The 14,777-nt window shown below is 37.5% G+C and overlaps 1 protein-coding gene and 1 pseudogene across 1 annotated transcript; one reads left to right on the top strand and one right to left on the bottom strand.

Moving 5' to 3' along the window:
- Positions 1–699: 699 nt before the first annotated feature.
- Positions 700–5,625, top strand: LOC113303071 (annotated as a pseudogene).
- A 460-nt stretch (positions 5,626–6,085) lies between these two features.
- Positions 6,086–10,426, bottom strand: LOC113303069 (ACD11 homolog protein-like). The gene is made up of 4 exons (XM_026552056.1): positions 10,000–10,426; positions 7,386–7,558; positions 7,026–7,171; positions 6,086–6,521 (listed from the first exon to the last, which is right to left on the bottom strand). The coding sequence occupies exons 1-4, from the start codon at positions 10,228–10,230 to the stop codon at positions 6,415–6,417; spliced, it is 657 nt and encodes a 218-aa protein (XP_026407841.1). The 5' UTR covers positions 10,231–10,426; the 3' UTR covers positions 6,086–6,414.
- Positions 10,427–14,777: the final 4,351 nt, after the last annotated feature.

The following is a 14,777-nucleotide window of genomic DNA, read 5'->3' as shown; positions in this document are numbered from 1 at the left end:
GCTTTGAGATTAACACATGAGTTTTACCACGTTAACTTAGGAATATTGCAAGAAGAAGAATATGAAGGAGATCAACATAGCTTGGTAGGCTCATAATCTTAGATTTTATAATAATAACACCGATGCCTTCTAATGGTTGTGGCTTTGTAGGAATTGATGAACAACAATGTTGCCGAGGCTTGGGGAATCAGAAATGGCCTTAGTTTGAATGCTGAGTTGGGCTTATGTCGCGTGGAAGTAGATAGTAACTACTACTATGCTAGAATCCAAGCCGCATTGCGACATTTACAGACTTATTCAAGACAATATCAAACTCAAGGATAACTTTGATCAAGTGATATTGAAACAAAGATACAGAGAGGCTAATTATGTTGCTGATAAACTATCGAAAAATGATATTTTTGGAGAAATGAAAGAATTTGGATCAGAAACATGCCTAGATTTATTATTTATGCTTTTTAGAATGATATTATTGGTATTTTTACATCAAAACTTGTTAATTTTAGGTCTTTATGTGTTATGTTTGGACTTTAGAAGTTACTTTTGAATCGGTGGAAGCAAAAAAGTTAAAAGTTAGTTTGGATACACCGTTCAAAAATGTTAACTTTTCGTGGGAAAAAAGAAGTGATAAAAAAGAAATGCATATTTCATTTCTAGGTGGAAGTGTTTTTATTACACTGCTTGAATCATCGGCGTTTGCTGGCTCTAGGATTGGATGGGCGATAACAAAGAAACACTTCCAACTAACTCTAACCTCGTCTTCTCCGTCCCTCTCTCTTTCTCTCACTCTCCGCAATACGCATTGTATCTCTGGTTTACTTCATTGCATTTCCTTTGTCTCTTTAAACAGAAATCAAAACCAGAATACGCCTGCAGAAGAAACCTTGAGCAATGGCGTCGTCACTACTTTCAAGGGTTCCTACAACAGCGACAAACACAATCTCATTTTCTTCTTCTCTGAACAACAATTTACCATTTCCATGTCGTCGCTTATCATTATTAACAGTTCCATTTCCAAGTAAACCGAATCGAAAGATCCCGGCAATTCAAGCGAAAATCCGAGAGATCTTTATGCCAGCATTGAGTTCAACAATGACTGAAGGTAAAATTGTATCTTGGATTAAATCCGAAGGAGATCTATTATCTAAAGGTGAAAGTGTTGTCGTTGTCGAATCTGATAAAGCTGATATGGATGTTGAAACCTTTTATGATGGAATTCTTGCTGCTATTGTTGTTGGCGAAGGCGAAGTTGCTCCTGTTGGTGCTGCTTGGTTTACTTGCTGAAACTGAAGATGATGTTGCTGAAGCTAAATCTAGAGCTTCATCGAAATCATCTTCTACTCCTTCCCCTCCTCCTCCACCTCCTACCTCTGATGTTCAACCATCTTCTTCTTCTCCACCAGTAAAACCTACTTCTTCTGCCCCACCTACTGTTTCAGAAGGTCCGAAGAAGACTGTCATGACACCATACGCAAAGAAGCTTGCTAAGCAACATAAGGTTAATGTTGAATCAATTGTTGGAACTGGACCATTTGGTAGAATTACACCTGCAGATGTTGAATCTGCTGCTGGTGTTTCGCCTTCCTCCAAGAGTGTTAGTCAAATTAGCAATGTAGCTTCATCAATTCCTTCTGCTCCTGTTTCTTCTCCTCCTCCTAAAGCTTCACCATCTGCTCCTTCTCTTCCTGAAATTCCAGGTTCCACTATTGTTCCTTTTACTACAATGCAGTCTGCAGTTTTAAAAAATATGGTGGAAAGTCTTTCAGTTCCTACTTTCCGTGTTGGTTATCCTATGAAAACTGATGCCTTAGATGCTCTTTATGAAAAGGTGTTTTATATTTCTCATATTTATATATATTGTATTCTTTTGATTTTGATTTTGATTTTGATTTTGATTTTTTTTTTTTTTTGGATTTTGACTTTAGATGGGATTTGATAAATTTCAGGTGAAGCCTAAGGGAGTAACTATGACTGCATTGTTAGCGAAAGCGGCAGCTACGGCTCTTGCTCAACATCCTGTTGTGAGTGCTAGCTGCAAAGATGGGAAAAGTTTTACTTATAACACCAGTATAAATATTGCTGTGGCAGTTGCGATTAATGGTGGGCTCATAACACCTGTGCTTCAGGATGCTGATAAGGTCTGAATTTGGACTGCTTATATCTTCAGCCACATTGTTACCATGTTTAATTTACATCCATGATGTGTTAGGTGTTGGTCGATTTTCGAATGGTGCCAGTTTTGAATATCTAATCAGAAACCCTTCTTGTTGTTTTAGTTGGACCTTTATTTGCTATCTCAAAAATGGAAAGAACTAGTAGAGAAAGCTCGTTCTAAGCAACTTCAGCCCCACGAATACAATTCAGGTGCTTTTAACTTCCATTCTTCTTTTGTTTTCGTTTTTCACTTGCAGTTGAGGGATTGAAGAAGATAAAATTGTCAATGCTAATCCGTTGAATATGCAGGGACATTTACACTATCCAATTTGGGCATGTTTGGAGTGGATAGATTCGATGCCATACTTCCTCCAGGCCAAGTGAGTGATGCGCTCCACTATCTTTTGTCTAACTGGTTTGTGTAGTTTCTTATTCTTAACTAATTGCTAATCATCTAGTCTGTATATAACGTGCAGGGGGCTATTATGGCTGTAGGGGCATCAAAGCCTACAGTTGTGACAGATGAAGATGGATATTTCAGTGTCAAGAATCAAATGCTGGTAAGCTTTTCTTTGAAGTTTCTTGTCATTGATTGTCTGTGCGAAAAAAATAACTAAGGGATTCGTATTATATACCCATACACTTCGCATGTGTATATAATCATGGTCAGTTGTTCAAAGCCTAAGCACAAATATCTAGAGTCATCAAAATGTGGTTAGATACATCTTTCATTTCTGCTTCTTATACAAATTATTAGCTGGAACAGTGACTGACTGCTTCCAATTGTAGACCTATATTGTTCTTCATTAAAGCTTCAGAACTGTAGAGAGTGCAGATTAGAATTCATATTATCATAACTCTTGTCAACAAAATTACCAACAATAAAAAATCTTTGTAGAAGGGAAGAAGAGTTTCATATCTGATATCTGTTCCCTTGTGCTGATCTTCCTTGATCGGTGGTGCTATAGTAGTCTTCCTCGAGTTGAAGCAAAAAACTGAGCATTTATGTTTGATGCAAAACTGTATGATCTGTTATATGTATTTGGCATTGGCTACCGTTAAGTGCTTGTGTGCGCTATGCAAAAAAGCCTTTTTTGGTTATTTCATGCTAATAAAGCACTTGAGAGAGGGGATATGATGCCCCTGCATCAGTATATATGTAGCTCTAATTGTTACTTAAAAAACTCCCCTTTGAAGGAAATGCTTTTAATATGGCTTTGGAAAGTAAAGAACATATGTAGCTCTAATTGTTACTTAAAAAACTCCCCTTGGAAGGAAATGCTTTTAATATGGCTTTGGAATGTAAAGAACAATCCTTTCCGTCCTCTATACTTCACACGGTCCATTTTTATCCCTCCTTTGCTTCTATCTGTTTTCTCGCTCCATTTTAGCTAATTAGTTCAGGTGCAGGCTATATTTTTACCAGCTTACCTTTAATCACCTTTCTCTGTAGTACTGGTAGAAGCAAACAGCCAAACACCTAAATACACATGCTTTGATCCATAATTTCATTCAGTGAAAGTTCTCTTGTTCATATCTTTTAGGTTTTTCAAACTCTTCAGCCCATCAAGCCTTTGATATAGTCTAGATATACCCTTAACCTGTACTCGAGTACATATCATATTATGTTGGTTCTTTTATGGAAAGTGTGAACTGCTTCCGCTTGCCATGTTGGTGTCATACTAGTCATTTGTTTGGTGTTCCCATTTTGGTCAGGTGTCCCTAAATTTTGGTAGTTCTAACCGGTAAATCATCACGAGCTCTCCCAAGTTGATGAATATCAGCTAGCCAGCTTAGTAATTGTATGAACTGCAAAATTAGGTTCCAATCAATATTATTCTCCCTGGTCAGTAAACACCTACCTGGTTAACTTTTCCAAGGGGAAATCATATTTAACAATGATTCTCACTTCTAAAACCTTTGACACTTTTACTGTTTGATTTCCACGATCTGCTGCATTTCTTGTGTTCTCTCTAATTTATATGTACCAATTGTTCAACAACAGGAATCATTATATATTTCCAAACTTGATTTGCATGTATCAGAACCAGATTTTTTGTAACTCTATTTATTTCCCATGGTCTTTGTTTCAGTAATCATATTCTAGCATGGATTTCTTTTCTCTCTCTCTTTTTTTTCTTAAAACATACTCCCTCTGTTTTTGGAAAAGAGATACTTTCACTTTTTCATTTTAGCCTAAAAATAGGCCAAATTGAAAAAGTGAAAGTATCTCTTTTCCAGAAACGGAGGGAGTATATGTTAAATCTCCTTGTTCACCAGTAAGTTCAGTGTGGTGTTTCTTATCAGTCTAGCCGTGCCTGTTCTAATATACAGATCCAATCTTGTGGGAAGATGAAAAATGTTATCTGTGATCATAACTCTATAAAAACAACCTGGAACTTACATAGGATTTGCACAATGGCATTTTGCTTTTCTTTATTTCATAAATATTGTCATAACCTTCATTCCTTGTATTTTCTGTAGGTTAAATTTTTAATAGCGATTGATAAATAATAATAATGAATTGTCTTTTAAAAACAAACTTAAAAAGACTTGAACAATGGACTGTACTTATAGTATATACTACTGGGTGCTGGCCCTGTAGTTATATCGTGCTCCCATGACATGGATGGTTCTACGCATTTTTCTTTTTCCAACCAGCATACGCCCTCAACCCTAAATTATTCTACAAAGTCAGAACACCTTTTTAGAGGTTTTCTTGAAGTTAGCATTTCATGTTTCTAGTTTGTTCTTAAATATGATAGGATACTAAGATGACTTGTTTGAATTGTGGGCTATAATTTGATTTCGGATGAAATATTTCTTAGTCTTTTTCTGCATTAATGAAACACATTAAATTTACAATATTTCAGTCATTTGTACAAATTTAGCTGTTTCTTTTGTCTTACTAGTCGAGGCGGTCGCTTTGAGGCCCCTCTTCGCTTCTCAAAAGAAAACCGCATCTCATTGCATAAATGCTTTGATGACATGGAAATAATGGTTATGTTTCAAGCTCATTTGGTTTAGCTGCATATTTTTGAATCTTGTTTTCTAACCGTAACTACAAGATCTCTAGACTGAGCTGGAATCCTATTATATGTTTTTTTTTTATCTTTGCCAGGTCAATGTAACAGCTCATCACCGGGTTATTTACGGTGCTGACTTGGCATCCTTCCTCAAGACATTTGCAAAAATTATAGAGAACCCAGAAAGCCTCACATTGTAGACAGTGAGTGGCCAAGCTTCATATCTGCTAGGTGGGTCTACCATTTTTCTGGATGGATGAGAAAGTTATGATCGAGAGTTGAACGGTCTGTGGCTTGGGAAACTTGGTTTTACACCACTGCTGTTTTTAGGAACTGTTCTTTAGAAAGTATGTTTCATTGTTCACATTCTTTTTTACAACCTGCAGTTAAATAATGAAATAACATTTGTTTTACAAATTTTGCAGCAAAGTAATAAAGGGTAAAAATTTCTTTAGAATAGAGACGGCTTCAGGAAGTTTTTCATATAACGCTTATGGCTGACGGATAAACTTCTGTTGCGAACGCGTTTAACCTAATTCCCTAAACACTAATTTCCATTCAATCTAAGGTTCCGAATCTTCTGATTGCTTTTCGTTTCGTTTCTTTCTTTTTGACAAAATGGCACTGTACCAAGCTGGTCTGAAGGATTGGTCAGCCTAGATTTTCGGACCAATGATATAGGTGAGATAGGAATTTAGGTGAACTAGGGTGGTAAAATGGGAGTGTTCCCTTTGTCTTCTGTTTCAATTAGGAGTTGAAAAGCACCCTTAATATAACCCCTATTGCGATTTACGTTTTAAACATAAGCAAAGGTAAACGACATATAATTCTTACATGAATCCCTTATTTTCCCAGCGTTTTTTTTGATCTAGAGAAATAAACAAAAACTGGTAACAAAAAACTACAAAACCAACTATTTCAATGTATATCTCAAGTCCTTTTTCATATCCAAATTACTCACTGATGCAAATCATCATACATTCACGAATCTGCTTAGGGTTCTTGGCGAGCAGAGCAAAGTACCCATGTGACCATGTTCAACCGAATTTCAATTTTGTACAACATAATTAAATACATTAAAAACAAGAAGAAAAATTTACACTAAGCTGTGGCAGAATCAAATTGAATGCGAGCAAAAATTATCTAGTTCACTATCAAAGCTGAAAACAAGTCAGTAAAGAATTTCGGCTCCGCACAATATCGGTTCTAGGTGTTTGCAAATGAAATGGCAACATTACCAGTCTAAAGTGATGTTCTTAGAGATGTAAAGCTTATCAATGTACTCTATCACCGGAATTGAGGCGTCAATGTACCTTCTCATTTCCCTCTCCACGGACTGGTCTGCAAAAAATGACTTTATACTTGAGATTTCTAAGAATACCATCTGACGTAAAAGAAAACAATTAATCAACTAACCCTCTGAATCATCTATCAGAAAATTATATGCAATTGACGAGGTTAAGCAACAGGTAGGAACAGAGAAACATTCTACAGAAAATCCAGTTCGGTATTAAAGGGGTAGGCGGACAGTCGAATAAGAGAGCCATCCAGCTCGAGGTTCTTCGAAACTCATCTCATTTTAACAATGGACCATTTGATGAAGGGGAGAGTTTCGTCAGCATTAATTTTGGTTGATATTCGTCCATTATTATTGACGACCCCATAAATCTTGTCTAGTAGAAATTGCATGCCTAAACCAGTTATACTTCCTTTTGGTTGATACCTTGAATACTATTAAATACGATGAGTATAAAAGTACCAACTAGCTATAGACCATCCCCAAGGGCTGGCTTAATGTGCAAAGCAAAGAAAAACCTATCTAATTCATCTCAAAGAGATGATCACCTGTTTCATTCAGCTTCAGTATAAGTTGTTGCTTTGACGGGAGTGCATACATCCCTGCAAAAACCGCTGTCCTAATTGCCCACGTGTGAAATGGAGCACAGACTTCTGCATAAGCAGATGAAGCTGCTTCTCGCAGAGAGCATTCACTGGAAGAGACACAGTCACACAGATGTAATTCATACAAACCATTAGCAACACAAAAAATTACAAGTAAGCACAATTCGTCAAATTAGCGCCCTGTATAGAGTAGCACAAAAAGTTACTTCATAATATTCTGCCACAGATTTTTGCATTTAACATCAGCCAATATTTTGAGCTATTTGAGGGTAAAATCAAAAGTAGGCTGTATTAGTTACATACTCTGATGAGATGAATTGCTCAAATAACGCTCTGATGAGGTCAAGACCTTGTCTAACTCTACGTAAGTTACGAGTAGAGCTACCAGGCTTTCTCACACTATCATTCTCAACATCATAGTCAATTATATTCCTCAAAGTACCAAATGTTTTTGATGCTTGGACTAAGTCTTGCACCTGCATAGCATCAATATGTGTGTTATTAGCTCCACTGAGAACCTTTGTTTGAAAGAGCAATCAGAAAAAAGAAAGGAAAAAAACAAAAAGATACAGAAAAATGGAATAAATAAGCTAGTAAAGTAAGTATCAGAAACTTATTCGTTTCATCAAAAGGCTGCACAAGGTATCAAGTGTCTAGAAGTACTAGGATGTGATTCATTACTCTGAAACTATGTGACATAAGTTGAAGGAATTTTCTTGACAAGACATCAGCTGAATCTCAAGAGCACTCAATTTGACTGTAATTGCTAGGTTCCCTCATCAAATTCAGTCTAATGGATAGTTCCTTGAAACTTTTCCCGAACTCGTAATCTTCATTTATTCTTCTATGTGTGTTGACACTAATAGTCGGTTACCCAGCATATCCCACTGGGTTCTACCATTTGCCTTTTGTGCATGTGCTTGCGGATCGAAACTCGATCCTACCTAACCTTTTGTTTTGACAGTCCGATGAAGTAAAAAATGACACAAAAACCTATAATTGAGATTCGTAAACCCTCCTTATCTGGAGCATAGAACAATAGAAACATAAACTGCATATATATGTTTCCTGATGTGATCACTTATGTGTTAAAAGGATTTAGCTTTATGTTCTGTTCTGATTAAAATGCAATTATTTCCATCATATTAGATAGAGAATATTAATTAGTGCACCAAATAAGAGTTCAAAAGCCAGCCACATACTGATTACATATACCCTAGTATATGTGACATGCATATATCACATATCCATATGGGAACCATGTAACTGAACATTCCAGGTTTCTCTCAACACTGTTTCTATATACATATGCAGTTACATATAGTACAAGTTCTCAGAAATCTGGCACGAGTATGAGAACGAGGTAGGCTACTTTGCTCCTAAGCTGCTAGTTTGAGTGTACTTAATATTATCATGACTTATGAATCTTTTTGGCACCCTCTTCTAATATGTATACTACTAAATAGATATGAATGCTTTTGTTAGTAGCCAAAAAACTCTCGCGAATGGCACAACACAAGCTGAGACTATTCGGGAAAGTATAAGAGACACCAAATTCAATAAAATCACGGCGACTAATGACACAATTACAGCCCCATGTTTCATGATCTAATCTGTACATACTCAAGATTTCAAGCTAGTTAAGGATAAGAAAAATCAAGAAATCCCAGCTAGTTATCCAGTGAATAATGTATGAAGAGTTCTTTTAAATTTAGAAAACTTAACGCATAGAATGGGGAATGAATTCGAAGTAAATGAGAAAAGGGTAAGCAAGGGGTAGAGTTCTACAACCACTAAATTATGGACACGTAGCAAGATGTAATCCGGACCTGTAATCACCGGAGTCACATATTAAGAAAATAAAAGAAAAACCAGGAAATAATGAAAATGAAAACAAAAAAGTTGTCCAGCAGCGATCCTGCCTAGATGCTAAGGAGAACCGCTATGAACTCAAATAAGATACTAGAGATGGCGTTATCTCTTTTATAAAGAAGGTTCTAAAATTAGCCATAATCTGAAGTAGTTGAACTCGATCTTCGGATCCTACTCGAGCGAGGAGTGACAAGCTCGGCTGAGGAACTCGTCAACACTCGGCTAGACTCGTTAGTTAGAGTCTTAGAGACACTCTAACCATGCCAACATGACTTATACGTAAGTAAAATAAAATTTTACTTAACACTAATGCCATTTAACAATGCAAATACAACGTAGCATACATTCAACATTAAAGGAATCATTCCAAACAAAGTAACAAACAAACAAACCAGTAAAAATTCAAACACAAGCACACACAAACCTCCGCCATCCTCGGCTATTTACTAGCCAGTACTCGTCCTTGGTGAGGAATTCGGAATAGGCTCGGCCAACTAGCAAGTACTCACAAATAACTTGGCTTATAGAAGTTCACCAATATCTGATTTAAAGCTGAATATTCAAAGAAGATAGGAGTTATTACTCTAACGAGTCGTACCTTGATCTCTCTCATTCAACCATCTACTTTACCCAAGGCCCTATAGCACCTCTGATAACACTACTTGGCTGTACCATATCTAGCAATATCACCAATTCTCCACTCCTTCCCTAACCTAACAGGAAAACGCTAATGGACGATTCAAAACTTCTTAACACGGGCAATTTCATAGTTTGGATTATTACTCATATGACTTTTAGAGAAGATTGGTAACTAAAGCCCTCTTCACCTCAAAATGAAAACCAAATAGGGAAGACGAATTCCAAACTTATTTTCACACATGATCAAAATAAAATAAAAATATTAACAATCTCAGACACGTAAGAACGAAGTACGATTAAAGATTAGGGCTTTTTGAAGTTGTCCATCGTGAACGTAGAACAATGTTTAACAGCAAATGAAACAAAATATGAAGAATAAAAAATGTGCGTTGGAAAAATTAGGCACCTTTGCAACGTACTCCATCTCTGCAAATTTGAAAGCGATTCCAAGGCAACCAAAAAGAACAGAAACGAGAGAACAAGCTTCAGAAAAAGTACCCAATCTTAGATCTTGAAAATCTTTAGATTTTATAGTTCTTGCAAGTTCTTCAAAGGCCTCTGCAATGAGAGAGAGTGGAGTTGATGTATTTTCTTTTGATGGTGTGGTTCCTCCTCCTCTGTCATTAGGATCATCCATGGTGTTGGTGGTGCTAGGGTTTTTTGTTTTATCAGGTGAAGCGAAAAACGGGGAAAAGGAAGATTAAGAGGAGGAAGATGATGATAATAGCCCATTAACATAATTAGTATGAATGTGAAAATGAAGATGCCTGGTTTCATGGGAGAAGGAGAAACGTCGTTGGTGTCGTGTGCGAGGCTGTCGCTACAGATGCGGGTCGCCTCTCAAAGACGCAAAATCACTAAATAACCATGGAGGCCATTCCGTCTAATGCCCGCTAACACCTGTCAAAGAGAATGAGAAAGAACAGTCGGTGGGAATCGATATTCTGATTTTCATTGTCCAAGACAAGATACACTGGAGTGGTGTAGTTTGAACCAAGGTTTGAAAAACAGCTCACGGCTCAGGTCACCGTTACTGGGTGTGAACGTTATAACGCGTTTTGACGGGTGTGAATACATTTTGGGCAAGAAATATGTTTTTTTGAAGCAAACAACATGTTATTTAGGAATGAAACACATTTTTTTGTAAGTTATTTTAAAATAACGAGCGTTATAACGGTTAAATAAAAAAAAATAAAAAATTATGATATGATATTCCTATCTAACGGTTACGTGCATGAAAACAGTTATAACGGGTCTAATAATGTTACATCGTTTTTTATATATGTTATTTTAGAACGCGTTATTGGGGGATAAAAAAACAATTGGGGGATATGCACTACTTCCCCCAACCAGTAGTGTCTGTTAAGGGGTGATTTTTGGGTATGAAATACTAAAATACCCTTTGGTTAATTAAAAAACATTATGAAAAGACTATACTACCCTTTCCCCTAAAACTTAAAATCTAAAAACCAAATCAAATATCCTCCATTCTCTCAAATCAGTACCGGCACTCTTAGGGTTTAGGGTTTTGAAAAAAAAAAATTCTTCCATCTTCTTCTTCTTCATCCATTCTTCATCGACGATTAATCATCGATTCAAAATTTTCTTTATCGATTAACCTACCCGAATCATAACAATGCCTCCACGAAAGAAACCAAATGCCCAATCGAACTCAAAATCGATTGGTGAACAGAAATTAAAACAAAGACTTGCTAAGATTGCTCAAGAGCAAGAAGAAGAAGAAGTAGCGAACTCGGACAATCAACCTCTCGCAAACATGGCTTCTGTGAGAAGGTGAGTGATTTTCAACTACTTTATGAGTGTTTAGATCGATTTATAGCAATGGGTTTAGGTTTGAATCGCGAACCCTAACTCAAATAGTTGAGTTACAGAGAGTACCGACACTGAAATATGTATGAATAGAATGTCGGTACTGAGTTACGACATTCAATCTAGAATGAATACAGTGCCGGCATTAAGTTACGACTTAGATGTCAGCATGAATGCAATGCCGTTTTCAAACCATGAAACTGAATGTTATGTACCGACATAGAAATTGGGTTGAATACTATGCCGGTTTTAGGTTACGGCATTCCTTAATAATAATTCGAGTATGCCGGTAGTGGACTTAAAACTTACAGGAACACCTATGAATTTGTCACCAGTACCGGCAAAGGTTTTAGGTTGCATTGTATGCCGACACCCAGTTACGGCATGGAATTGATTTATTTCGAGAGTGCCAATAGTGATCTTTTGGTATCCAGGAGAATTACATAGGACTACCGGCATTGTCAATAGTTAATGTTCACTGCCAGAACAGTGTACCAACAAGAGTTATTTGCTAAGTTTCTATGCCGGGAGCTATGTACCGGCATGGTTTGTTTAAATGAGTCTATGCCGGGACTAGAACTGAAAGTGACTTGTCTTATATTCATTTCGTGTGCTTATGATATAGGTCAAAAGCCAAGGAAGCTAAGAAAATAAAAACTAAAGATGATGTCACTAAGAGAAGAAGGAAGGACGGTCTTGATACTCCTCAGTCTCTGCCTCCTCGAGGGAAAGATCAAGGTCGCAAGATGCGTCTGGGAGCTGATACAAGAGGGATAATTTGGGAGAGTGGTGGTGACCGTACTCGACTTGTAATCCGTGAACCTACTGGAACTGTTGAGGACGATGAGCATGATGAAGAGGAAAGCGAGGAGGAAGATGATGAGGTTCATCCAAGTCAATTAGCAAGCCACAACGAAGTTGGTGGTCCAAGTCAACAACCAACACAAGGCAAGGGAAAGAATGGCAAGGGCATAGTCAAAGTAAAAGTTAAAGGTTATCACCTTCCTCACATTGATGACATGATACCCGACCTTGAACGTGGTTAACTGAAAATGCTATTTGGATACAAGGACTCGTGGGATCGTACTATCTATCAAACATATGTAAGCATTTTTTTATCTTGTGCATAGGTATTGTTGTGTATTTATGTAAAATCTCTTAATTGTATTGTCTCCTAACTGTAGGATCATAAGAAGGATGTGCGTGTTTGCCTAAACCAAGCCACGGATGGTTGGAATTTGTCTGAGGAATGTGAAGAGGTCCAAACAATAGTAAGGGATTCTGGTCTATATGCTTTGGTTCAAAATTATGTGAAGCCTGATTCTGTGACTGTCAATTGCTTCGCCGAAAGGTATCATGGTGAAACTGATACCATGCACTTCCCTTTTGAGGAGATGACCTTCATCCCTGAAGATGCTCGGAACATTCTAGGCTTGAATGTTATCGGAAAATAAATTGCAGAAGGAGTTGAGTGTCTGGACCTAGAATGGTCGAAGTTGCACGCTCTGACTAACAAGTTGTTTGGTTGGGACTACAAAACTTCTGTGGAGAGCTTCTATATATCCAAGTCTAGTAGGACAAAGACATTCAAGCTGACGCTGCTTAAGAAGAAGTTTGAAAAAACAAAGGAAAGAAGTTTGGAGGATGGATGGGACCCTGTGCAAATTCGTTATACAGCCGTTGTGTACCTATTATACATCTTAGGCACTAAGGTATTCCCTGACACTAGTGGCAACAGAGTTAGTGCAAACTACCTTCAGTGCTTGGATCCGTTGGAAGATGTCTATAACTATTCTTGGGGCACCGTGGTAATGACACATTTGATGACGGAGATGAGAAGGGCCTCTAAGGCTAAAAGAAACCAATTTGTCAGGAATTTCACTCTACTGCAGGTAATTTTGTTTTTAAACTTATGTTCTTATGTATATTGTTCACATGTACCCTTATCATGAACTTAGAAACAAAATTTACTGATTCTTATATGTATCATTCCACACTGGTATATGTGTGGGCTTATGAACACTTCCCAACATTGTTCAAGGACTGCCCCTTCTTGAAGATCACACACATTGACGATTCCGAGGATCCTAGATCCAAGAGATATGAGTTCAACAATATTCTGAAGCCCGGTAACAATCATCGACTGATCGATATGAGATTGGCTCTGGACGCGATGAGTACCAAAGATGTTGTGTTCGACCCTTACAGGGAGGATCGAGGAAACCACCAACTTTTGAGGTTTGGTAACGTTGCATTTTACCATGGGCCTTTGTTCCACCCAAAGGGATACGTTGTGGATGATCCTCGACGTGTGATGCGGCAACTTGGATATAAGCAATTACCACCTTTTGAGTCGACCTCTCCTCAAGATTATGTTTTTGACCTTTCACGGTGCTTTTCAACTCCCAATAGGTTGCAGGTGGAGTATGATCCAAATCCTGAACCAACACATTGTACGGAAATGGAACCACGTCGTTTGGTAGATATTAGTAAGTGGGAGATTGCGGAAAACGGTGATGAAGTTGATGCAGACTACATGGAAGATTACCTGCAATGGTCACATCCTTATGTCGTGCGCCCGGATGACGTCCAAGTTCCACCCCAAGAAAACCCTCCCATTCCAACTCATGCAGTGGCACCACCTACGATGACCCAACTTAGTAAGACCGTTGGATTGCTAGTAAGTATTGTTAATTTCTTAGTCGTTTAATGTACACATAATCTTATATTAGCATATATATACTAATTATGTGTTTGATGTCGGCTTGGAAAGTTGAAGAAGATGTTAGGTTGCAAGTACCAAGAAGGAGAAGTGTTATCCCTTGAAGAAATTAAGGAAGTCGAGGAAAAGCTTGATAGAATTGAAGAAACCGACCCTAGTGCAAAAGTTTTGTTCGGGGAAACTAGGAAGAAACCGATCCAAAAGAAGCAAAAGACCAAGTGATTAACTCTTTAGTTGTGTTTCTTTATTTGGATAGTGGTTGTTACGTCTTGAACAATTCCGAACTTGTTTTCGTTTGTACTCATGATTAACTCTTTAGCTGTTTGGTTTGCTTTTGGTTTATGATACCTGGATTAAGAACATTTAAGCACAATCCAGTTGTTTGGTTTATGTTGAACATGTTTAGATTTCTAGTGAAATGTTATCTTTGTAAGATTTATTTACGACTGTTGCCGGCATAGATAAGTTTAGGTTCTACAGCGTCGGTACCGTTTTTGGCATGAAAGATGATTATGGTTCCATGCCGGTTTTTGGTACCGGCAATGAAATTATTTTATAAATCCATACCAGAACTAAAAGGTAAAAATTCCATGTTCCTGTATAGATATTGGAAGGTACCGGCATAGTAGTAT

This window comes from Papaver somniferum, chromosome 8, assembly GCF_003573695.1.
Source record: "Papaver somniferum cultivar HN1 chromosome 8, ASM357369v1, whole genome shotgun sequence".
Classification (NCBI taxonomy): Eukaryota; Viridiplantae; Streptophyta; class Magnoliopsida; order Ranunculales; family Papaveraceae; genus Papaver; species Papaver somniferum.
This window is presented reverse-complemented; position numbering and strand designations above follow the sequence as displayed.